This window comes from Rhinoderma darwinii, chromosome 3 (genome assembly GCF_050947455.1).
Source record: "Rhinoderma darwinii isolate aRhiDar2 chromosome 3, aRhiDar2.hap1, whole genome shotgun sequence".
NCBI lineage: Eukaryota > Metazoa > Chordata > Amphibia > Anura > Rhinodermatidae > Rhinoderma > Rhinoderma darwinii.
The window spans coordinates 112,061,764-112,088,947 of NC_134689.1; the positions used below are offsets into that span (position 1 = coordinate 112,061,764).

At 42.8% G+C, this 27,184-nt stretch overlaps 1 protein-coding gene across 1 annotated transcript in view; it reads left to right on the plus strand.

The window, feature by feature from the left end:
- The window catches only part of RAD50 (RAD50 double strand break repair protein), a 191,899-nt gene that overhangs the window by 149,411 nt on the left and 15,304 nt on the right, over positions 1-27,184 (plus strand). Inside the window, exons 21-22 of the mRNA XM_075856559.1 lie at positions 1,859-1,986; positions 18,114-18,338. Of these exons, the coding sequence (XP_075712674.1) occupies positions 1,859-1,986; positions 18,114-18,338 (353 nt within the window). The remainder of the gene's footprint in view (positions 1-1,858; positions 1,987-18,113; positions 18,339-27,184) is intronic.

Here is a 27,184-nt window from a genome sequence, read left to right on the forward strand (position 1 = left end):
TATGTCCACCGAGGAGAGGAACTCTCTCTTTTTTCATTGACGCAACAACTGACCTTAGAGATTCTTTCCTGAAGCGTGAGATTAAATACCTTCCTTCTTTGGCACCATAAAAAGGTTTGAATAAAACCCCTTGGAGCATTTCTGCAGAGGAACCGGCACTATTACTCCCTGAAAAAAAGGTTACCAACTGCCAGAAAAACATCTTTAAAAGTGGATCTTGGAGGTATTGAACTTATGAAGCGTCTTGGAAGCATGAATGTAAAGTTTAGTAGCCTGGACAGACTACTTTGTATAACCATTCTTTCTGAACATAGTAGAGCCAGATATCTTTGGGGGAAAAAAGTCACCCCCCCCCCACCTGGGACAGATCGGGATGGGGTTCGCCCATCATGCAATATTGGCTTTGTTGGAGGAGAGCTTTGCAGTCTGGTTGTGAGGTTTCCAGGAGGAGCATGTTTTGAATAAAGGCTTTTTCCTCTGGTCCTGCAAATTTTTCTTCTAGTAAGAGGTCTGAAAACTTGAGAAATTGCAAAAGGAAAAAAAATTTGTCTTTCTCTTTTTCTGATCAAACATGTTTTGGGGGCAGGTGAAAGCTCTTGCCACCAGTTGCTTCAGAGATCATCTCATTCAAGAAGCTTCAAAATAAGCGAGAATCTGTAAAGGAGAGAGATGTGTAGAACAAATGAAACAGGAGTTTCTTATCGAAACATTGGGTGGTGCTCAGTAAAAAACAGCGGAAGCAGTCTTTTATGTAACAAGTAGTGAGGAAAGTGAAATTACGGCACTCACCCATGTGGTTCTATTTCTTTCTTTTATTGTGGCATTCAGCAAAAAGTTAAAAGCGTTCAAGGGAGGACATAGCAGAGTGCTAAGCCGGTTAGAGCCTTTTTCGCACTAATAGTAGCACTTCTTCTGACCTTGTAGGACCAAAGCCAGGAAATACATTAGTGGAAACGGAATGGATATCACCGCGGCGCTCATGAGTTGAAGCGCCGAGTTGCCAGTGCAAGTGGTTAAAGTATATAGAATGCTCCAAGGCGGCAGGCACAGGTGAGGTCGTTTGTGGGAGAAAAAAAAATGTAGCAAGTCCCCTTGGTGCCGCTGAATGTGCGGCATGGTAAGATGCATTCTCTAGAAAACATTGCTGGACAGAATGAGGGGGGGAGAAAAAACGCAATAGGAAATGGGAAACAACTATGCCAACAATCCCAAATGCGCTGAGGTCCCCATGCCATAGCCAAGAACGAATGGGAGTCATGGAGGGAGGGAAATACTCACCTGATTCTTTAGGGATTCACCTCCCCAATGGTTCTCTAGACTCCAGCAGGGACATCCCTTCAGCATTCCACCTCTTGGTGAGGGAGTGGGTTCTGGCGGAGAATAAGTGTACATGGTGTGCGACTCCATCCCTGGCGGGTCATGGGATTTGGTGGTCCGCTGTGCCTCCTTTTCTTCTAGCAGGAAAGGGAGGCAACAGTGGGGTTAGACCTCACTGTTCTCCCGCCTTGTATGGGGGAACAGGGAGATTCACTCAACCTTGTATTCCCTGCCTAAACGGAAGAAAATGTAAATAAGAAAGATGTACCTGCTAAGGAGGTATGTCTGCCTCCTACAGACACTAAGCTGTAAACGAACTTAGCTCAATGACTGCAGGAGGGATATAGCTGGTAGGAGGAGTTAGCACTTTCTTACTAAGTGTCCACCGCCACCTCCTAGTGGCAGCAGCTCTACCCAAGGTCTTCCATGTCTCCCAATGAAACGGACGAGAAAAGTATGATCTAATGAAATTATTAATGGGAAAAAGTGGTAATCAATAAAGCAATGAAAGTTAGTTTAATGAAGATTTCCATGTACTTAGATACAGGAACGATGTCTCCAAGACAACCTAACTCTTCGAAAAAGATTAGAAGAACTTAAGAAGGTTGAAGAGGAAAGAGACAGACTATTAAAAGAGGTGGGACAGATGAATGCTAGGCAACTAAGAAAGTAAGTATGTTTTTTTTTCCCATTTAATAGATATTTACCGGATATTCTTATAACTGTGTGTGTGTGTGTGTGTGTGTGTGTGTGTGTGTGTGTGTGTGTGTGTGTGTGTGTGTATATATATATATATATATATATATATATTTATTCCAAGAATCAGGCAGCACTCCAGAGATGTAGCAAAAATAGAAAAATGTGCTTTATTCCATCAGTCAAAACAGCAACGTTTCAGCTCTACCATAGAGCCTTACTCAAACTTGAGAAAGGCTCTATGGTAGAGCTGAAACGTTGCTGTTTTGACTGATGGAATAAAGCACACTTTTCTATTTTTGCTACATCTCTGGAGTGCTGCCTGATTCTTGGAATATACATTTTGGGTGACTTTGGTCGTGTCCCTGGCGGGCTTGCACCCTCATCTTTATGAACTGTGCGGTTAACATTTTTTTGTTTCTATCTATCTATATATATATATATATATATATATATATATATATATATATATATATATACAGTGAAGGAAATAAGTATTTGATCCCTTGCTGATTTTGTAAGTTTGCCCACTGTCAAAGACATGAACAGTCTAGAATTTTTAGGCTAGGTTAATTTTACCAGTGAGAGATAGATTATATAAAAAAAATCACATTGTCAAAATTATATATATTTATTTGCATTGTGCACAGAGAAATAAGTATTTGATCCCTTTGGCAAACAAGACTTAATACTTGGTGGCAAAACCCTTGTTGGCAAGCATAGCAGTCAGATGTTTTTTGTAGTTGATGATGAGGTTTGCACACATGTTAGATGGAATTTTGGCCCACTCCTCTTTGCAGATCATCTGTAAATCATTAAGATTTCGAGGCTGTCGCTTGGCAACTCGGATCTTCAGCTCCCTCCATAAGTTTTCGATGGGATTAAGGTCTGGAGACTGGCTAGGCCACTCCATGACCTTAATGTGCTTCGTTTTGAGCCACTCCTTTGTTGCCTTGGCTGTATGTTTCGGGTCATTGTCGTGCTGGAAGACCCAGCCACGAGCCATTTTTAATGTCCTGGTGGAGGGAAGGGGGTTGTCACTCAGGATTTGACGGTGCATGGCTCCATCCATTCTCCCATTGATGCAGTGAAGTAGTCCTGTGCCCTTAGCAGAGAAACACCCCCAAAACATAATGTTTCCACCTCCATGCTTGACAGTGGGGATGGTGTTCTTTGGGTCATAGGCAGCATTTCTCTTCCTCCAAAAACGGCGAGTTGAGTTAATGCCAAAGAGCTCAATTTTAGTCTCATCTGACCACAGCACCTTCTCCCAATCACTCTCAGAATCATCCAGATGTTCATTTGCAAACTTCAGACGGGCCTGTACATGTGCCTTCTTGAGCAGGGGGACCTTGCGGGCACTGCAGGATTTTAATCCATTACGGCGTAATGTGTTACCAATGGTTTTCTTGGTGACTGTGGTCCCAGCTGCCTTGAGATCATTAACAAGTTCCCCCCGTGTAGTTTTCGGCTGAGCTCTCACCTTCCTCAGGATCAAGGATACCCCACGAGGTGAGATTTTGCATGGAGCCCCAGATCGATGTCGATTGATAGTCATTTTGTATGTCTTCCATTTTCTTACTATTGCACCAACAGTTGTCTCCTTCTCACCCAGCGTCTTACTTATGGTTTTGTAGCCCATTCCAGCCTTGTGCAGGTCTATGATCTTGTCCCTGACATCCTTAGAAAGCTCTTTGGTCTTGCCCATGTTGTAGAGGTTAGAGTCAGACTGATTAATTGAGTCTGTGGACAGGAGTCTTTTATACAGGTGACCATTTAAGACAGCTGTCTTTAATGCAGGCACCAAGTTGATTTGGAGCGTGTAACTGGTCTGGAGGAGGCTGAACTCTTAATGGTTGGTAGGGGATCAAATACTTATTTCTCTGTGCACAATGCAAATAAATATATATAATTTTGACAATGTGATTTTCTTTTTTTTTTTTAATATAATCTATCTCTCACTGGTAAAATTAACCTAGCCTAAAAATTCTAGACTGTTCATGACTTTGACAGTGGGCAAACTTACAAAATCAGCAAGGGATCAAATACTTATTTCCTCCACTGTATGTGTATATATATATATATATATATATATATATATATATATATATATATATATATATATATATATATATATATACTACCGTTCAAAAGTTTAGGGTCACTTAGAAATTTCCTTTTTTTTTTTAAAGAAAAGCACAGTTTTTTTCAATGAAGATAACATTGAATTAATCAGAAATACACTCTATACATTGTTAATGTGCTAAATAACTATTCTAGCTGCAAACGTCTGGTTTTTAATACAATATCTACATAGGTGTATAGAGGCCCATTTCCAGCAACCATCACTCCAGTGTTCTAATGGTACATTGTGTTTGCTAACTGTGTTAGAAGGCTAATGGATGATTAGAAAACACTTGAAAACCCTTGTGCAATTATGTTAGCACCGCTGTAAACAGTTTTGCTGTTTAGAGGAGGTATAAAACTGACCTTCCTTGCTGGCCTTCAGAGCAGAGTGGCAAAGAAAAAGCCATATTTGAGACTGGCTAACAAAAGGAAAAGATTAATATGGGCAAAAGCACACAGACATTGGACAGAGGAAGATTGGAAAAAAGTGTTATGGACAGACAAATCGAAGTTTGAGGTGTTTGGATCACTCAGAAGAACATTTGTGAGACGCAGAACAACTGAAAAGATGCTGGAAGAGTGCCTGACGCCATCTGTCAAGCATGGTGGAGGTAATGTGATGGTCTGTGGTTGCTTTGGTGCTGGTAAAGTGGGAGATTTGTACAAGGTAAAAGGGATTTTGAATATGGAAGGCTATCACTCCATTTTGCAACGCCATGCCATTCCCTGTGGACAGAGCTTGATTGGAGCCAATTTCATCCTACAACAGGACAATGACCCAAAGCACACCTCCAAATTATGCAAGAACTATTTAGGGAAGAAGCAGGCAGCTGGTATTCTATCTGTAATGGAGTGGCCAGCGCAGTCACCAGATCTCAACCCCATAGAGCTGTTGTGGGAGCAGCTTGACCGTATGGTACGCAAGAAGTGCCCATCAAGCCAATCCAACTTGTGGGAGGGCCTTCTGGAAGCATGGGGTGAAATTTCTCCCGATTACCTCAGCAAATTAGCAGCTAGAATGCCAAAGGTCTGCAATGCTGTAATTGCTGCAAATGGAGCATTCTTTGACGAAAGCAAAGTTTGAAGGAGAAAATTATTATTTCAAATAAAAATCATTATTTCTAACCTTGTCATTGTCTGGACTATATTTTCTAGTCATTTTGCAACTTATTTGATAAATATAAGTGTGAGTTTTCATGGAAAACACAAAATTGTCAAAATTGTCTGGGTGACCCCAAACTTTTAAACGGTAGTATATATATATATATATATATATATATGTATGTATGTATGTAAGTGTATATATGTGTATGTATATATGTATGTGTATGTATATATGTGTATGCATGTATATATGTGTATGTATATATATGTGTGTGTGTGTGTGTGTATATATATATATATATATGTGTGTGTGTGTGTGTGTGTGTGTGTGTGTATATATATATATATTAATATGTGTATATATATATTTATGTGTGTGTGTATGTATATATATATATATATATATATATATATATATATTTGTGTATGTGTATATATATATATGCAGCCTCCAAATAATAAGTACAAAAAATTTAGGAGTTTATTAGCCCACGTGCAATGTTTCAGTCCTTGTGTCCAGGACCTTTCTCAATTAACAAAGGGTAAATGAGTATAACATTTATAAGGCATGTTGGGTAACAATCAATTACTCATAATCAATGCAATATACATATAAATATAAAAATGCCGTACATATAACTGTGTACGTGTTATAGTAGCAGTGTAATCAATTTGAAACATAAGTAAAATTGCAGCAGATTAAGCATATAATCATATAGTGCCTGTTCAATACAATAAATGCACAGGTGCTTCATGTGACAATAAGTTAATACATAATGTTTATATAATGAGAACACTCACTGAACAGAATAAACTCCTCTTAAATGTATACACAGTGCTGATAGCAGCACAGATGCCAGAATTAGGTTGCAGAGTGGCGGTCAAAATAATTATGTGACCATCTGATGTAACAGCCCAAAGGTTCATGGGAGAAATCTAATACATGTAGCAGGCATTCGACCATCTTAAGTGATGGACTTTGCCCACAACTGAATCTGCTATAATATAAAGAATATCGGTATCGTACGTCTACAGCCGCAGTTAGAGCTACTCAATAAAGGACTTAACCCAGACATTATTGTTCTCTTAATAAGCGCTAACGTGCCCAAGTGCTTAGATCAGAGTAACCTGCTAATAAATATGTTCATCAGCTTACTATGGGAGATTTTCACCATATTGTGTGACTAACCTCCCCAGCATGTTCTAAACCCATAGTAACGTCTGTGTATGTGACACCAGTGTCTGTTTCTTGGGGAGGCCACCCTGATATCGGGCTGTTATGTTACGGACCCAGCTCCACAATAAATTGTAGACCCAGCTATACACGAGTCCATATAAATCTACTAACTCCACCATCAATGTCCTAAAAGGCTGCGCTGTTGACGACTTACATTATAATCATTTGCCCCACTGCATACAATGCTTTCGGAAAGTCTTTAGACCCTTTCACTTTTTTCACATTTTGTTATGTTGAGGCCTTCTGCTAACAAAATGTGAAAAAATTAACTGCTTCCCGACCGCTGGCTGTGTTTGTACAGCCAGCGGTCAGGGTCCTTAAAACCCACACCATAGACTTTTTTTTACGGAGCGGGTTGTAGCTTGCTGCCCGAGCGATCGGGCAGCTGAATGTCAGGTCTCCGGCTGTCAGTGACTGCCGGGGACCCTGAGGAGAGGATAGAAGCAGCTTTCGCAGCTTCTGTCTTCTCTGATCACTTGTACAAAGCGCTCAATGAACGCTGTGTATAGGAATAGAGGCAGCGGCCGCGCCACTATCTCTATTGCTCCCGGTGTTCATGTGACTGGTCACATGATCGCCGGGTGCCGTTACTGACAGGCTGCTGCTGGGTCTTACTAGACCCAGCACAGCCCTACACAAATTATTATGCACATTGCATTTAAGTGTCATAAACATTTAATTATTAGTTTTTCAATTAAACTCATGGATGGTATTGTGTCTTAGGGCTCTTTGGATCATTGTAGTCAATCTCAGACACCTGTAATAATTAGTTTGCCAGGTATGCCCAATCAAAGGAAAACTAAAGAACGTTCCACATTATTAAGCAGGCCACAGGTTTCAAGCAATATGGGAAAGAAAAAGGATCTCTCTGCTGCCGAAAAGCGTGAAATAGTGCAATACCTTGGACAAGGTATGAAAACATTGGATATTTCAAGAAAACTTAAGCGTGATCATCGTACTGTGAAAAGATTTGTGGCTGATTCAGAGCACAGACGGGTTCGTTCAGATAAAGGCATAATGAGGAAGGTTTCTGCCAGACAAATTAATAGGATTAGGAGAGCAGCTGCTAAAATGCCATTGCAAAGCAGCAAACGGGTATTTGAAGCCGCTGGTGCCTCTGGAGTCCCGCAAACCTCAATGTGTAGGATCCTCCAGAGATTTGCAAGTGTGCATAAAGCTATTATTCGGCCACCCCTAAACAATTCTCACAAGCAGAAACGGTTGCAGTGGATTTAGAAATACATGAAGAGTTGATTTAAAACCGTGTTGTTTACTGATGAGTGCCGTGCAACCCTGGATGGTCCAGATGGTTGGTGAATGGCCACCATGTCCCAACAAGGCTGCGACGTCAGCAAGGAGGTGGCGGAGTCATGTTTTGGCCTGGAATCATAGGGAGAGAGCTGGTAGGCCCCTTTAGTGTCCCTGACGGTGTGAAAATTACCTCTGCAAAGTATGTAGAGTTTATGACTGACCACTTTCTTCCGTGGTACAAAAAAAAAGAACCGTGCCTTCCGTAGCAAAATTCTTTTTTTGACCTTTGAGGGACAGACCATAGTAATAAAAAAAATAAAAGTAAAGTTCAATTTTTTTTTTATAATAAATACACATAAAATACCCAGCCCCAAAAAAAAAAGTTCCTCCCGCCAATCATTGTTGTAACGCTAGCCCGGACCCAATTGCCCTAATATAGACATGTAATATATTATAATTTACGGTAGACAATGACGATCACAAATAAATGGTCTATTTTAGGGTAAAACGATGTTATTACCCCAAAAAATAGCTGAAAGGTAAAAAAGCTCATTTTGTTACTATTATTTTAAAACTTTAAGAATAAAAATTCTAAAATATCAAAAAGGATGTGTATAAAAACGATAAAAAAAGAAACCTGCATTGTCTACGGAAAAAACATTGCAAAAAATCACGTCGTTAGCCCAACAAATAAAAAAGTTATAGCCATTTAACTAACACGTGCTAAAAAGGGCTAAATGGTGTCTGGTTCTGAAGGCTCAAAATAGCCCGGTCCTGAACTGGTTAAAAGGGTCTGAAGTCTTTCTGAATGCATTGTATATTCCAGCATAAAATGACCAAAGAATAAAGTGTCAATATTTATTTATTGAAAAATATAACAACAACAAAAGGTATATATGAGGAGGGTCCCAATTCGTCTTTGTAATATCGAGTACCCCCAGATCCTATTCAGTGGCAATGGTGAACGTGATATTAAACCTAGTGGAGGAAAGTAAAAAATAAATATTAGTATATAAATAGCCTCAATATAAAGCTTTAACCCCTTAATGACGACCTGAAAAGGCCTTAACCCCTGACAGAGCCTCATTTTTTAAATCTGACATGTTTCACTTTATGTGGTAATAACTTCAGAATGCTTTTACCTATCCAAGCGATTCTGAGATTGTTTTCTCGTGACACATTGGACTTTATGTTACTAGCAAAATTTGCTCGATACATTCAGTATTTAATTGCGAAAAACATAGCATTTTTCTAAATGTAAATGTATCGTCTTGTAAGACAGGCAGTTATACCACACGAAATTGTCGCTAATTAACATCCCCCATATGTCTACTTTAGATTGGCATAGTTTTTTGAAGATCCTTTTATTTTTCTAGGACGTTACAAGGCTTAGAACTTTAGCAGCAATTTCTCACATTTTCAAGAAAATTTCAAAAGGCTATTTTTACAGGGGCCAGTTCAGTTGTGAAGTGGCTTTTAGGGCCTTATATATTAGGCTGAGTTCAAACTGAGTTTTTTGCAGGAGGAAAATATGCCTCAAAATTCCGTTTGGAATTTTGAGGCAGATTTTCTTCTGCCTGCACAGCGTTTTTCGCCCGAGGCCATTGAGCGTCACGGGCATAAAACGCAGCGAAATCCGCTTTCTGTGCCCTCCATTAATGTCAATAGGAGGTCAGAGGCGTAAACGCCCGAAGATAGGGCATGTCCCTTCTTTTTTCCGCGAAACGGTTTTTCCGCTCGTGGGAAATAAACGCCTCCGTCTCCCATTGATATAAATCGGAGGTATTCTCGACCGGTTTCCGCGTCAAAAAACTCGTCAAAAAACTCTGTGTGAACTAGCCCTTAGAAACCCCCAATAAGTCACCCCATTTTAAAAACTTCATCCCTCAGAGTATTCAAAACAGCATTTAGAAAGTTTCTTAACCCTTTAGATGTTTCACAGGAATTAAGGCAAAGTGGAGGTGAAATGTTTAAATTTCATTTATTTTTTTTTTTTTTTTTGCGAAATTCATTTTTAATCTATTTTTTTTGTAACACAAAGTTTTAACAGAGAGATACAACTAAATTCTATTGCCCAGATTCTGCAGTTTTTAGAAATATCTCACATGTGGCCCTAGCGTGCTTATGGACTGAAGCACAGGCATCAGAATCAAAGGAGCACCTAGAGGATTTTGGGGCATCCTTTTTATTAGAAAATATTTTCGGCACCATGTCAGGTTTGAAGGGCTCTTGCGGTGACAAAACAGAGGAAATCGCCCAAAAGTGACCCAATTTTGGAAACTACAACCCTTGAGGATATTATCTAGGGGTATAGTGAGCATTTTGAGCCCACAGGTTTTTTGCAGAAATTATTGAAAGTAGGCAGTGAAAATTAAAAACTACATTCTTTCAAAGAAAATGTAGGTTTAGCTAATTTTTTATAATTTCCACAAGGGCTAAAGGAGAAAAAGCACTGCTAAAACAATACCCCATATGTGGTCATAAACGGCTGTTTGGACACACGACAGGGCTTAGAAGGGAATGAGCGCCATTTGGCTTTTGGAGCTCAAATTTATCAGGAATGGTTTGCGGAGGCAATGTCACATTTGCAAAGCCCCTGAGGGACCAAAACAGTGAAAACGCCTAAAAAGTGACTCCCTTTAGGAAACTACACCCCTTGAAGAATCCATCTACGGGTATAGTGAGCATTTTGACCCCACAGGTGTTTCATAGATTTTATTCGAATTGGGCAGTGAAAATAAAAAAAAATCCTTTTTCTTCAATAAGACGAAGTTTTAGCTCAAATTTTTTTATTTTCTCAACAAATAAAGGAAAAAAAGAACCCCCAACACTTGTAAAGCAATTTCTCCCGAGTACGGCAATACCCCACACGTGGCCATAAACTGCTGTTTGGGCACAGAATAGGGCTCAAAAGGGAAGGAGTTTGATTTGCTTTTGGAGTTCAGATTTTGCTGCATGTGGTTTCTTGGCGCTATATCGCATTTGCAAAGTCCCTGTGGGACTAAAACATTGGATCCCCCCAGAAGTGACCCCATTTTGGAAACAACACCCCTCAAGGTATTCACCTAGGGGTGTAGTGAGCATATTAACCCCACAGGGTTTTGGCAGAAATTGGTGTGCACTCGATGTTGCAGAGTGAAAATGGGATTTTTTTTCCATAGATATGCCAACATGTAGTGCCCAGCTTGTGCCACCATAAAAAGACAGCTCTCTAATTATTATGCGTTTTTTCCCGATTTTAGAATCACCCTACATGTGGCCCTAATCTTTTGCCTGGACATTCGATAATTTGCCTCTTGAAACAGAAGAAGTGTTCTCCTCGTGCTGCACAACTGGATATTTTTCTTTCCTGACTTTTTGGAGCCTTATTTTATTTTTTCATAGACGTAGTGGTATGAGGCCTGTTTTTTTGCGGGACGAGCTGTAGTTATTATTGGTACCATTTTGGGGTACATGCAACTTTTTGATTACTTTTTATCCTTTTTTTTTGGGAGGCAAGGTGACAAAAAAACAGCAATTGTGGCATCTTTTTTTAGATATTTTTATACAGCGTTTAGCACGCATAATAAATTACAGGTTAACTTTATTCTACGGGTCAACGATTCCGGCGATACCTAATTTATAGCACTTTTCTATGTTTTACAACTTTTTGCACAATAAAATTACTTTTGTAAAGAGAATGTACTTTTTCTGTCACATGTTGTGAGAGCCATAACTTTTTAATTTTTTCGTCGATGGAGCTGTATGAGGGCTTGTTTTTTGCAAGACGAGTTATAGTTTTTATAGGTACCATTTTTGGATACATGCGACTTTTTGATCACTTTTTATTTACATTTTTGGAAGACAACGTGACCAAAAAAACAGCAATTATTGTTTTTTTACGGGGGAGATTGTGTTTTATTTTATTACTTTAACCCCTTAATGACCGGGCCTGAAAAGACCTTAATGACCAGCTCAATTTTTCTGTTTTTGCCTCTCTGCGTTTCAGCAGCGATAACTTTTTATTTTTTCACTGACGTGGCTGTATGAGGCCTTTTTTTATGCAAGAGAAACAGTATTTTTTTTTCCCCACAGTTTGGAGGTCAAAAAAATTTTTTTTACGCCGTGAATATAGGAAAAGGCGATTCTCGGAATAGTTGTTTTTGTTTATTTTTTATCCCGTTCACGTTTCACGCTAAATAACCCATTTTTTTTATTTATTTATTTGTTTTGTTACTTTTTTTTTTTTAATCCCATCAAGGGATAACTTTATTTGTAACTTTATTTTTTACTTGCAATGTATTAGCATACTTCTGTACGCTAATACATTACACTGTGTCACTATGACACAGGCTGGTGATCGGGCAGCACATAGTGTGCCCGAACAGCAGGCACACGGAACAGACAGCCCTGGGGTCCTTTGTAGGTCCCCAGGGCTGACTGCAGAGGGATTCCCCAGTGTTTGATCGCATCACTGGAATCCCGGTGATGCGATCAAAGAGGGGAATTCCCTTTGATCATGCCGCGGTTACGGACCGCGGTAATGAAAGGGTTAAACAGCTGGGGTCCAATTGTTTGCCGACCCCAGCTGTGTTCAGGAGGCTGCTCTAAGATCAGGAGCTGTTAGTAACAGCTCCTGCTTAGAGGATGAGCGCTCTCACGAGCGCTCATCAGCCTAATCTACAGCAACGCCAAAAGACGTCTCTGTAGACTAAGCACCCGCACCGCCTGACGTCAAAAGACAGTGGGCGGTCGGGAAGGTGTTAAACTTTTATTGGTTTTTTTGCAACTTTTATTTTTACTTTTTTTACACTTTTCTTTAGTCCCACTAGGGGACTTTAAGATCCAACTGTTTGTTTGATGTTCTAATACATTGCACTACCTATGTAGTGCAATGTATTGGACCGGTCAGTTGTTCACTGACAGCAAGCCGATCAGGCTCCGCCTCTGGGCGGGGCCTAATTAGCCTCCATAATGGCAGTCGCCAGCCTTGCCATCGCATGGCAGGCTGACGATTTGCTACAAACCACTAAGATGCAGCGATCGCATTGAATCGCTGCATCGAAGGGGTTAATGCCGGGAATCTGAGCTAGCTCCGGTTCCTGCCGATAGATCGGGGTGTCCGCTATAACATACAGCGGAAACCCACTGCTGATGACGCCGGCTCAGCTCCTGAGCCGGAAGCTGATCCGGCACCATCTTGCCGTTGGTACCGGAAGCCTTCTAAGCCCCGCTGCCGAGCGGGCATAGGAGGCTTCCGTTGCTGGCTGAGCGGGAGGCCAGTATTAGGCCTCTGATCGCCTTTTCAGCCACCAGCAACTCAGCGATTACGTTGCTGGGGTGCTGGTGGCAAAAAAGTCCTCACATTCTGCGATCTCTATTGAACGCAACATGTGAGGGGTTAATCGGCCGAATCGGAGGCTAGCTCCGGTCCTGGCCGTTACATCAGGGTGCCAGCTGTAACATACAGCTGCCACCCGGCAGTGATGGTGCTGGCTCTGCTCCTGAGCTAGCTCCATCTGCTTCACGTACAGTTACATGGGAATGCGTTAAAACACCCATGACGTAACTGTACATTATTTTGCGGGAAGGGGTTAAACCGGTCACCAGTGTTTCACCTATTGAACTTTAGTTATCCCTCACTGGTTGCTGCTATCCAAAGTTCATTGCCGTTATCCCGTCTCCTAAACTCCTCCTCCTCCTCCGTCTGTAAATGACGGTCTGCAAATATTTTGCACATTTTATCGTAATAATCCGGTGTCCCTTTGTGCGCACATACCAGAACAGGACATCAATGCACAAGTGCAGAGTTTTGTGCGCTGGCGGAAGCTGTCAATCAAGAGTAAGGAGGCGGGGTAAACTCGGAAAGACTTGAGGAATGAAGCTATGACTCTTTAATGCTCGTTAGCATACGGTGTGAGAACACTAAAAAACGGAATACTAAAGCTAAAGACAATTATAGGTTATATAGAAATTATTTTTCACCCACTACCGCCAGGTATTTCTTGTTTAACAGAGAACCTTTCACCTGCCCATACATGTGCAGCTGAGTGCAGCATGTAATGGGCAGGGCTGCACAAACCCTGGAGCACTTTAAAAAAAAATTCTACTCTCCTCCGTTTTTTAGATATCGGTGCCGTTATATTTGGCTGTGACACTGTACAATCCGCTACAGATGGTGTCACAGCAAGAGCTGTAGAGGGGAGAGCGTGTTTGCGCGCACACGCTCTCTCTCTTCAGCTCTCGGCACACAAGGACAAGACTGATCTCTGCCGACCTGGCACTGGGGCGTGTCACTGCTACGGACAGTGCAAGAGCTGGAGAGAAGAGAGCGTGCATGCACGCGCACACTCTCACTCACTCACGCTCTCACTCTTCAGCTCTCGGCAGACAAGTACAAGACTTAGTTATTTAAATATCGGGCGCCAAATATAACGGAACCGATATTCAAATAACGGAGGAGGGTAGAAAAAAATTGTAAGGTGCCCCTGGGTTTGTGCAGCCCTGTCCATTACATGCTGCACTCCACTGCACATGTTTGGGCAGGTAAAAGGTTCTCTTTAACTGGTTGCCGAGACAGGACGAGAATGCTCGTCCTGAGCGTCGAGTACTTGGCGCATTAGGACGAGCATTCTCGTCCTGTGTGACAGCTGCCTGTGCGTGCGATCGAGAGCGGGGCAACGGCTGTAATACACAGCCACGGCACCGCTCTGACAGCGGAGAGGAGAGAAACATCTCTCCGCCGTTAACCCTTTGAATGCCGTGATGAAAGCTGATCGCGGCGTTCAAGGAGAGGGGACTGCACTTTGATTGCGTCACAGAAAATAACTGTGACGCGATCAAAGCCCATAACTTGTATGGCCAGACAGCCCAGGGTCCATTGAAGGACCCCAGGGCTGTCTGACCATATTTCAAGTTGCTAGGGCATACTGAGGTATGCCCTAACAACTGCCTTTGTACAATCAGTACACAGGCTAATATACTAGCATATAGATCTATGCCAGTACATTACAGTTACAAAATCAAAATGATAAATCCCTTTATGGGATTAAAATTAAATTAAAAAAGTTAAATGAATGTAAAAAAAAAATTAATGATAAATAAATAAAAAGTCAAAAAAAATACACGGAAACACACATTTTTTTATAATTTAATAAACTTTTTAAAATATAAGTCCCAAAACATGAAATAATATAGACATATTTGGTATTGCCACGACCGTAACAACCTGTACAACAAATGTATATCATTATTTATGATGATCGTTTTATGGTGTAAAATAAATATTAAAACTGCAGCGGAACTGCTTTTTTTCTGCATTTTCGCCAAAATAAAAATTTATAGAAATTAAACGATAAGGTATTTGTACCCAAAAATGGTACCTACATAAAGTACAACTCGTCCCGCAAAAAACAAAGTCTCATACAATTACATCGTACAAAAAATAAGAGTTATGAGCATCGGGATGCAAAGAGGGGAATCTAAAAAAATTGTTCTGTCCTCAAGGCCAAAATTGGCCGTGTCCTTAAGGGGTTAAGCTAAATTTTTCTGGTTTTGCCTCTGCATTTCAGCAGCCATACCCTTTTTATTTTTTCATTGACGAGGCCTTGTTTTATGCGGAAGAAATAGTATTTTTTTTTTTCTCAGTCTGGGGGTAGAAAAAAGAAATTTTTACAGAGTGAATATAGGAAAAAGCGATTCTCAGCATAGCTTTTCTTGTTTCTTTTTTATTTCGTTCACATTTCACACTAAATAACCGGTCAAATTAATTCTTCAGGTTATTACGGTTGTGTAGATACCTAATATGTGTAGTTTTTTTGTTTCTATGTAACGTAGGAACAATAAAATATATTTTATGCAAAATAATGGCACTTTTTTGTGGACTTTTTTATTTTTTTGTTTTGTTACTTTTTTTTTTTTTAATCCCATTAAGGGATAACTTTTTTCAACTTTATTTTTCACTTAGAATGTATTAGCATACTCTTGTATGCTAATTCATTATACTGTCACTTTGACACAGGCTGCTGTTAGGGCAGCACGTAGTGTGCCCTAACCGCAGGCAAACTGAACAGACAGCCCTCTGGTCCTTTCTAGGTCCCCAGGGCTGATTGCAGAGGGATTCCCCAGTCTATGATCACGTCACTGGGCTTCCGATGACTAGTTCAAAGAGGGGAGTTCCCTGTGATTATGTCGCTGTCACGGACCGCGGCAATCAAAGAGTTAAACAGCTGGGGTTGGAATGTTTTCTGATCCCAGCTGTGTGCTGGAGGCTTCTCTAAGATCAGGAGCTGTAAGTTACAGCTCCTGCTTAGAGCATGAGCACTCCATTGTAATTCTTTCTGTTTAATAACTGTTCCCTATTTCCTCCTCTTCTATGCAGAGGGACATGATCTATTATCCTGATTTTTAACTACTGTTCAGTATGTCCCATCTCTTTAAAATGCTTTGGGACTGGCAATTTTGTCTTTTTCTTCCTAAGGGTATGTTCACACACACTATTTACGGACGTAATTCGGGCGTTTTTGCCCAGAATTACGTCCGAAATAGCGGCTCCAAACTGTCGGCAAACATCTGCCCATTCATTAGAATGGTTCTTACGATGTTCTGTGCAGACGGTCATTTTTTTTACGCCCCGCTGTCAAAAGGCGGGGCGTAAAAAAGACGCCCGCGTCAAAGAAGTGCCTGTCACTTCTTCAGACGTAAATGGAGCCGTTTTCCATGGACTCCATGGAAAACCAGCCCCATTTAACGTCCGTAATCGACGCAGCAAAATGCGCCTCAACATGCCATTACGGCTGAAATTACGGTGCTGTTTTCTCCTGAAAACAGCACCGTAATTTCAGCCGTTACGAACGCTGCCGTGTGAACATACCCTAATAGTATAGCAGTGTGGATTAAACCGCGTATTGGCATCCAATGTGGTTTCCCCCACATCTACGTTTCATGCATTGACACTGTAATAAATATATAATGTAGCTGCTATCACAGGTAAGGTAATGTTTAATAAGAAAAAATTGTTGTGCGAACCCACCCCCTTTGATCTCTGGAATTTCTTTACTTTGGGGAGACATCTACCAAGCATATCCCAATGTTTTTTTTAGTAATGCAAGTGATATATTTGCTACTTTCATTATATGTGGACACAAATGCTACTCTTTTGGGAGCTTTTGTTGTTTTTCTGTCTCAATAGATCTGTATGGTGGATCTGATCAATTTTGTCTCTGTGTTTCTGAATTGGGGACCTCGGGTGCCCACTTTCCCTAAATTTTACCTACATTTTTTCAAAAGTATCTTCAACCTTATCACCCTAGTTGACTTTCTTTGCTCGAAGAAATGAAATGTATGGTAATGAGTCTATCATCCTCCTGGGATATATATAGGCCCAAGGCTTATTGATATGCATGGGGAGCGAAGGCTAGCCTGTCTGGCCTGGTCCCAAAGAAGAGCTATTGTAACACAAATTGTTGAAAAAGTTAGTGCTGGCTATGATAGGTGTCAGTACACATAGTGCCTCGCAGCTTGCTGTGTTTGGGGCAGCGTAACTGCAGACCGGTCAGAGTACCCATGCCAAAATCCCCTACAATGGACACGAGCATTAGAACTGGAGCATGGAGCAATGGAAGAAGGTGGTCTGGTCTAATGAATCACTTTGTCTTTTGCATTATGTGGACAGCCGTGTGCGTTGCTCACCAGGGTGCACTATGGGAAGAAGGCAAGCTGGGGGGAGCAGACCATGTTTTGCTGGGAAACCTTAGGTCACAGTATTTATGTAGATGTTAATTTGACCTACCTAAACATTGTTGCAGACCAAGTACACCCCTCCATGACAAGGGTGTTCCCTAAAGGCAGTGACCTTATTCAGCAGGATAATGCTCGCTGCCACATTGTACAAATTGTTCAGGAATGGTTTGAGGAACATAAAGAGTTCAGGGTGTTGACGGGGCCTCCAAATTCTCCGGATCTCAATCTAATCGAGCATCTGAGGGGGAAGTGGTGAAAAAACAAGTCGGATCCATGGAGGCCCCACCTCACAACTTACAAAACTTAAAGGATATGGCTTCTAACTTCTTGTTGGTGGAAACCACAGGACATGTTCAGAGGTCTTGTGAAGGCAATTCCCCGACGGGTCAGACCTGTTTTGGCAGCAAGAATAGGGCGTACACAAATTTAGGCGGGTGCTTTAAATGTTATGGTTGAACGATGTTTGTATCTATGCACTGTTCAGCAATAACATTTAAAGCACCTGTCTAATATTGTTGTAGGCATCCTTATGTTTTTTTGAAGGTAATAACTGCAGCTTTCAAAAAAAAAAAAAAAAAATGTAAGAAATATCTGAAAAGTGCCAAATTGGAAAGGCATTTTGTAGTAGAAAACTTATATATTTTTTTTATTTATTTTTTAGTGAGCATCAAGAGTTGGAAGACAAAATTGAAAGGTTGAAAACAAGCCATAGTCTCGCCCTTGGCCGACAGAAGGGCTACGAGGACGAAATAATGCGTTTTAAGAAGGAACTGCGTGAGCCGCAGTACAAAGATGCTGAAGAAAAGCACAGAGAGATGATGATTGTTATGAGAACTACAGAGCTGGCCAACAAAGACCTGGATATTTATTACAAGACTTTGGACCAGTGAGTAATTATACCTCAGTTTACCTCTTGGAATAGAAATACACATGTGATTAAAGAGGAGCCCTAAATTCTCGCCAGAGTTGCCAACCATCCGTAAATTCACAGGGCCTTTTATTCAGTGCACATTATAAAAATAGATGTAGCAGTAATTTTGTTTTAAAGCAAGAAGATGTGATTGTAATTATCACCATTTCACAGGTCACAGGAAGTGCTGCCGATGTGGTCACATCAGTATCTGACAGATAAACATATAACGCTTATCTTAGTGATTTATTTTGGTTTTCCAATTTGTCTGTAAACATTTTCTGTCTAGTTTGTTCAGAAATAAATAAAACCAACGTGGTTGGCAACCCTGATTTTAGCATCTGACAGATACAGTATATGTCCATCAGTATGTGGACACCCCTCCTAATTATGAGTGCAGGTTCTCCAGCTACATCCATTTGAAACAAGTGCATAAAATCAAGCACACAGCCATGCAATCTCCATAGACAAATATTGATAGTAGTATGTGTCGTACTGAAGAGCTCAGTCACTTTAAGGGTCAATGCACATGATGCGCATTACGTGCAGCAAAACCGCAGTGTAATACAGTACCGGCAAAGTCTATGAAATTCCAGGTAATCTCATGTCCACGCTGAAGAATTTTTCAGGACGTAAATTGACCCACGGTGCGTATTTTCTAAACCGCAGCATGTCCATTTCTCCTGCAATTCCGTTTGCGAATTCTATCCCTGTAGTTCTGCAGAAATATGCAGCAAAATACTCAACGAGTGCATGCAGCCTAAATGTGGCATTGTCATAGGATGCCACCTTTGTTACAAGTCCGTTATTAAAATGTTTGATCTGCTACATCTGCACCTTTCAACTGTGAGTGCTATTATTGTGAAGTGGAAGCATTTAGTAGTAACAACTTAGGCCTCATGCACACTTCCGTTGCCCGTCGCATGGCCGCTAATAACGGATCCGTGAAACTTGGGCCGCAAATGAGTTAAATGGCCGTGACTGTTCCATCAAAAACGCACAGGAGTAGGCCCTGTCCTATTTTTGTCGGCACGGCCACACGGTTCCGTTAAAACAACAGAAGTGTGCATGGCCCCATAGAAATTAATTTGTCAGTGTGCTATCCATTAAAAAAACAGATCGCATTCTGAAGAAAATAACTAAAGTGGGCACGAGGCCTTAACCACTTAGCAACATGCCACAAACATGTGTCATTCGTTAAGGAGAAGTATAGAGTGGGCTCACGGGCTGAGCTCGCTCCATACTCAGCGGATGACGGCTGTGTAATACAACCGCCATCTCACTTCCCAGGGGGCGAAATCAAAGGTCACTTTGATTCCACCTGTTTAACTCCATCAATGCCGCAGTCAACCATGGCATCTAAAGCATTAGAATGAGGGGGCGGTCCCCTCCGACGTGCCATCGCCTCTCCACCTGCGACTCGATCACTTGGTGCCGATGGTCGTCATGGCAGTGTAAAGGATCTGCCAGGCACTACGTCTGTGGATACTCCCAGGATTAATCAGTCGACACCTGAGGCCAGACCTCTTAGACTGACACCGGCTCCCACCAATCAGGGTGGCAGGCTCAGGAGTGGGAGAGCCTATTGCGGCCTGGTCAGTCGGAGTTAGCTCCGCCCCCTGTCCATTTATACCTGCCGTTTTCTCTTCCTCATTGCTTGTGATTCTTCTTGGATTCCTGGCCCCACTGCTGCCTTGCTCCAGCCTGCTTCTGCCTTGCTTCAGTTCCCGCTTATCCTGCTTCGCTCTGCCCCTGGCTTGCTTCCTGCTCCGTGCTCTGCGTTTGTATACTCCACTACATCCTGATCCTGACTGGCTCGTTCACCACTCCGTTTCCTCACGGTGTTCCGTGGGCTACTGCCCCTTCCCTTGCTTGTTCCCTGTTTGTATCCCCTTGCACTTAGTCAGCGTAGGGACCGCCGCCAAGTTGTACCCCGTCGCCTAGGGCGGGTCGTTGCAAGTAGGCAGGGACAGGGCGGTGGGTAGATTAGGGCTCACTTGTTCCCTTCACCTCCTTCCTGCCATAACATAATCACAAGCCCATACCTAGTCTACCATTTCTCCTACGCTGACGCTATCATGGACCCCCTTGAGACCCTGACCCAGCAGATGCAGGGCCTCTCCCTACAGGTCCAGGCCCTGGCTCAGAGGGTCAACCAGTCTGACGCTGCCATAGTAGTACCCCTCACCTCTAGAACCCGACCTCAAGTTACCTGACCGGTTCTCAGGGGACCGTAAGACTTTTCTCTCCTTCCGGGAGAGTTGCAGACTTTACTTCCGTCTAAAACCTTACTCCCCAGGTTCCGAGAACCAGCGGGTGGGTATCATTATATCCCGACTCCAGGAAGGGCCCCAAGAGTGGGCCTTCTCCTTGGCTCCTGACGCCCCTGAACTTTAATCCGTTGATCGTTTTTTCTCTGCCCTCGGACTCACTTACGACGAGACTGACAGGACTGCCTTAGCCGAGAGTCAGCTGGTGACCTTACGTCAGGGTAGGAGACCTGTTGAGGAATACTGTTCTGATTTTAGAAAGTGGCGCGTAGCTTCTCGGTGGAACGACCCGGCCCTAAAGTGCCAGTTTAGGTTAGGATTATCTGACGCCCTGAAGGATCTGCTTGTTAGCTACCCCTCTTCTGACTCCCTAGACCAGGTTATGGCCCTAGCAGTACGACTTGACCGACGTCGCAGGGAACGTCAGCTTGAACGTTTCAATGTTTTCCCCTCTGACTTCCCTGCGATTCCCCCCGAGGTCCCGTCTCCTCGCTCTTCCACGGAAGACTCGGAGGTACCTATGCAACTCGGGGCCTCCATGTCCCCTCGACAACGTAGAGAGTTCCGCAGGAAGAATGGTCTCTGCTTCTATTGTGGGGATGACAAGCATCTACTGAACACCTGTCCCAGGCGTTCAGTAAGCAGCATAAGCAGCCGGAAAACTTCCGCGCCTAAGTGATCATCGGGGAGGTCACTTGGGCGCACAGGTATTTCCCGTTAATATGAAACGCAATAAAATTTTGCTTCCCTTTCAGGTCTCGTTTGCTGGCCGGTCTGCCACTGGCAGTGCCTTCGTGGATTCTGGCTCATCTGCTAATATCATGTCTGTGGAATTTGCTATGTCTCTAAAAATGCCTTTTATTGATTTGCCTTATCCTGTCCCGGTAGTGGGTATCGACTCCACTCCTCTTGTTAATGGTTATTTTACTCAGCATACTCCTGTTTTTGAACTCCTTGTTGGCTCCATGCATTTGGAGCAGTGCTCTGTACTGGTGATGCAGGGATTATCGTCCGATCTGGTATTAGGTCTTCCCTGGTTGCAGCTGCATAATCCCACGTTTGATTGGAATACTGGGGATCTCACCAAATGGGGTAGTGAATGCCTGACGTCATGTCTTTCGGTTAACTCTATTTCTCCCCGTGAGGAGGTAAACACGCTACCTGAGTTTGTTCAGGACTTCTCTGATGTGTTTTCTAAGGAGGCCCCCTCATAGAGATTACGATTGCGCCATCGATTTGGTACCTGGTGCTAAGCTTCCTAAGGGTAGGATATTTAATCTTTCATGTCCTGAACGTGAAGCTATGAGGGAGTATATCCAAGAATGCCTGGCCAAGGGTTTCATTCGCCCCTCGACTTCTCCTGTAGGTGCTGGCTTCTTCTTTGTGGGGAAGAAGTCTGGTGGTCTTAGGCCGTGCATTGACTATCGGAACTTGAATAAGGTCACTGTAAGGAACCAGTATCCCCTTCCTTTGATTCCGGATCTTTTTAATCAGGGGGCCCAATGGTTTTCTAAGTTCGATCTACGGGGGGCATATAACCTTATCCGCAACAAAGAGGGGGATGAGTGGAAGACTGCGTTCAACACGCCCGAAGGTCATTTAGAATACCTGGTCATGCCCTTTGGGTTGTGTAATGCCCCTGCCGTCTTCCAGAATTTTATTAATGAAATTCTGAGAGATTACCTGGGAAATTTTCTTGTAGTGTACCTTGATGACATACTGGTGTTTTCCAAGGACTGGTCCTCCCACGTGGAGCATGTCAGGAAGGTCCTCCAGGTCCTCCGGGAAAATAATCTGTTTGCGAAAACCGAAAAATGTGTGTTTGGGGTACAGGAGATACCATTTTTGGGTCAAATCCTCACTCCTCATGAATTCCGCATGGACCCTGCCAAGGTTCAGGCTGTGGCGGAATGGGTCCAACCTGCCTCCCTGAAGGCGCTACAGTGTTTTTTGGGGTTCGCTAACTATTACAGGAGATTTATTGCCAACTTCTCGGTCGTCGCTAAGCCTCTTACGGACCTCACTCGCAAGGGTGCTGATGTCCTCCACTGGCCTCCTGAGGCCGTCCAGGCTTTTGAGACCCTCAAGAAGTGCTTTATCTCGGCCCCCGTGCTGGTTCAGCCCAACCAAAGGGAGCCATTTATTGTGGAGGTTGACGCGTCCGAGGTGGGAGTGGGGGCCGTCTTGTCCCAGGGTACCAGCTCCTTCACCCATCTCCGCCCCTGTGCTTACTTCTCTAGGAAGTTTTCGCCCACGGAGAGTAACTATGATATTGGCAACCGCGAACTTTTAGCCATTAAATGGGCTTTTGAAGAGTGGCGTCACTTCCTGGAGGGGGCCAGACACCAGGTAACGGTCCTTACTGACCACAAGAATCTGGTTTTCCTAGAATCTGCCCGGAGGCTTAATCCTAGACAAGCTCGATGGGCGCTATTCTTTACCAGATTTAACTTCTTGGTTACCTATAGGGCTGGGTCCAAAAATATTAAGGCTGATGCACTGTCACGTAGTTTCATGGCCAATCCTCCTTCTGAGAAGGATCCTGCTTGTATTTTACCCCCTGGTATAATAGTTTCTGCCACTGATTCTGATTTAGCCTCTGACATTGCGGCTGATCAAGGTTCTGCTCCCGGGAACCTCCCTGGGGACAAGCTGTTTGTCCCCCTGCAATACCGGCTAAGGGTACTCAGGGAAAACCATGACTCCGCACTATCTGGTCATCCTGGCATCTTGGGTACCAAACACCTCATTACCAGAAACTATTGGTGGCCTGGGTTGCCTAAAGACGTTAGGGCTTACGTCGCCGCTTGTGAGGTTTGTGCTAGGTCCAAGACCCCTAGGTCCCGACCTGCGGGCTTACTACGTTCTTTGCCCATTCCCCAGAGACCTTGGACCCATATCTCCATGGATTTTATCACCGATTTGCCTCCATCTCAGGGCAAGTCGGTGGTGTGGGTGGTAGTAGACCGCTTCAGCAAGATGTGCCACTTTGTGCCCCTTAAGAAACTACCTAACGCCAAGACGTTAGCTTCTTTGTTTGTTAAACACATTCTGCGTCTCCATGGGGCCCCAGTCAATATCGTTTCTGACAGAGGAGTACAATTTGTTTCCTTATTTTGGAGAGCTTTTTGTAAAAAGTTGGAGATTGATCTGTCCTTCTCCTCCGCCTTCCATCCCGAAACTAATGGCTAAACGGAAAGGACTAATCAATCCCTGGAACAATATTTAAGGTGTTTCATCTCTGACTGTCAATTTGATTGGGTCTCATTCCTTCCCCTCGCCGAATTTTCCCTGAATAACCGGGTCAGTAACTCGTCAGGGGTCTCCCCGTTTTTCTGTAATTTCGGGTTTAATCCAAGGTTCTCCTCAGTTTCTCCTGGTTGTTCCAATAATCCCGAGGTAGAGGACGTTCATCGGGAACTGTGCACAGTCTGGGCCCAGGTTCAGAAGAACCTAGAGGCGTCCCAGAGCGTACAAAAGATTCAGGCTGATAGAAGACGTTCTGCTAACCCCCGGTTTGTCGTCGGGGATCTGGTGTGGTTATCGTCTAGGAACTTGCGCCTTAAGGTCCCGTCCAGGAAGTTTGCTCCCCGATTTATTGGGCCTTATAAGGTCATTGAAGTCCTCAACCCTGTATCCTTCCGTCTGGAGCTGCCCCCATCCTTTCGCATACACGACGTCTTTCATGCCTCCCTCCTTAAACGCTGCTCCCCGTCCTGGTCCCCCTCGAGGAAACCTCCTGTTCCCGTTCTCACCCCTGAGGGGGTGGAATTCGAGGTGGCCAAGATTGTGGACAGTAGGATGATCCAGGACTCCCTCCAGTACCTGGTCCATTGGAGAGGATACGGGCCGGAGGAGAGGACTTGGGTACCTGCTCGAGATGTTCACGCTGGGGTATTGGTATTGAGGATGTTATAGCTGCAAAGGGGTCCAACTCCATATTAATTCCAATGGTTTCAGAATTGGATGTCCACATTCTTTTATTCTTATTGTGTATATCGGAACATATCAAAGAGGACCTGTCATGATTCCAGCACTGTTTATTCGATGTTGCTAGGGGCCTCTGCCACTGCAATCAGCCCATTAATTTTAGCGATATATATGCTTATTTATGAATAAATTGACAACTGGGCGGTCTCCACCACTGCCCAGTGTCAACCGGCCCTGAACCTAAGCCACTCTGACAGATTGACAGTGTATTACTATATTGATATTTTTCCATTCATGTAATTTGTTTCATTGACGTTGTAGCTATTAATATATTTATCAATTCTATTTTTTCACAGTGCGGCACTTTACAGACATATGGTTTGACCCTGATAATACACTGCTGTGGTTTTCAACTATGTATCTAGAGTGGGAATATGCTGAATTATCAGATTCTGTGTTTTGACTTAAATTACCTTGTTGGATGATAATGCAAGTGGAGAGAATAGAGGCATTTCACAAAATGATAAACATCTTTTCTGTCTCCAAATTCTGTGATTTCTTATACATTTCTGAAGCACGCATGTCATGGGTTAGTAAATAACCTTTTTGTTATTAATCATGTATTCCTTCCTTTCAAATCTGTCAATTGATCTGCATGTGGTCAGCCAGTTATAAATGGAAAATATATTCGCCTGTTTATGTCCTGTCATCATATCTGCCCTACATTGTGTCTCTTTTGAGGACATCCTATGGAGCACCTACATACATATTTATATAGATATTTACATCTATCGATAGATAATATACAGTAACAAACCCTCTTCTATAAATGCTACGGCCGAGCAGTCCACAGTCTGACACTGGCTAAAAACACTCCTTAAAAATGCTGTGATCTATTTAGTGCGACATTTGAGGTGTACAAGTAGGCAAATATAATCATGTAATCTAGTCTTGAGGTGTTGATATCTGTTTTCACAGGACAGGTTGAGCTTTTGCATTTCAATTTAAGAAATATCAGAAATTAAATATAAAAAAGGGAAATTAAGTTGTCCAATTTGAAACAAATACACATCGCTGCCATTGTAAATGCAAAATAAAACTTCAAGAACCTCTTTTAGCCAGCCTAATAGGCTAGATCTGTTCTTTACAAGCTGTACCATCAGTCATATTGTAAAGCGCAAATATACCTGAATTTACTTATATATTGATTACTGAATTTGGCTTGCATTACTTTCTTAATTAGGCCGCAGCACGCAGACATTTCCTTATTGAGGCCCTAACTTATGAAATTATATTTCCACTTAACATAAGGTTTCCATTTCATTGCAGTGTGCTCTCCGGGGACTGCTGCCTGGAAACCCTAAGGCTGGGTTCACACTGAGTTTTTTGCAGGAGGAAAATCTGCCTCAAAATTCAGTTTGGAATTTTGAGGAAGATTTTCCTCTAACTGCACGCCGATTTTCGCGGCGTTTTTCACCTGCGGCCATAAAATGACGCGAAATACGCTTTCTCTGCCTACCATTGATGTCAATGGGAGGTCAGAGGCGTAAACGCCCGAAGATAGGGCATGTCCCTTCCTTTTCCCGCGAGCCGGTTTTTCCAGTCGCTGGAAAAAAACGCCTCCGCCTCCCATTGAAATCAATGGGAGGCATTTTTGTCGTTTTGCGGCGCAGTTTTCGCGTAAAAAAACTCGTCAAAAAACTTTGTGTGAACTCCCCCTAAGGGCTAGTTCACACTGAGTATTTTGGCGCTGTTGTTGACGCGCAAGCCGTGTCAGAAACTGCGCCCAACATAGCCTCCCATTGATTTCAATAGAAGGCAAAGGTGGTTTTTTTTCCGCGAGCGGAAAAAGAAGCGACATGCAGTTTCTTTGGCCGTTTCCGTCTCTGACCTCCCTTTGACATCAATGGGAGGCAGAGAAAGCGGTTTTCGATGCACTTTGTTTTGCCCGTGGCGCTAAATGGCTGAGGCCGAAAAACGCAGCAAATGTTCTGCTGGCAGGTCAAAATCTAGCTCAAAATTCCTTCAGGAATTTTGAAGCAGATTTTTCCACCTGAATAAAAACTTTGTGTGAACAGGGCCTTAAGCTGTCACTAGCGCACCCTCCTTGTGAATTTCTCTCTTTTGATCTATTTTCACTATATTGACAAAAGTATTGGGACACATCTTAATTATTGATTTCAGGTAGGGCCGGAATGGGAAATAATTTCAGCCCATTTTAAAGTACAGAGGCCTACAGGCTGTCCATGCAAAATGTTTGCGTGGTTACGGATCCACCCTCCAGCTATACAAAAACATTGTATATAGTTTATGATGCTGCTTGAAATGCTGTCTTCCTTTTGTGCTATTATGATATTTCATAAATAAGTAAATTCCACAAAACTGCTAAACAGAAGCAGCATGTGATGTTCTTAATGTATACACCATACATAACTCACATACAGGAACGGTGTCTGATTATCCGTTATAAAATGTTTGAACACCTGAGAAGGACCACCGTAGGAATGGGACCTACTGGAGATGGTTACATCACCGGCAATATATTTTTGGGCAGGAAGAATAAATTAGATATTCGCTTAATATTAGGTGGATGAAATTAATATTTTAGTCATCCTAACTGCC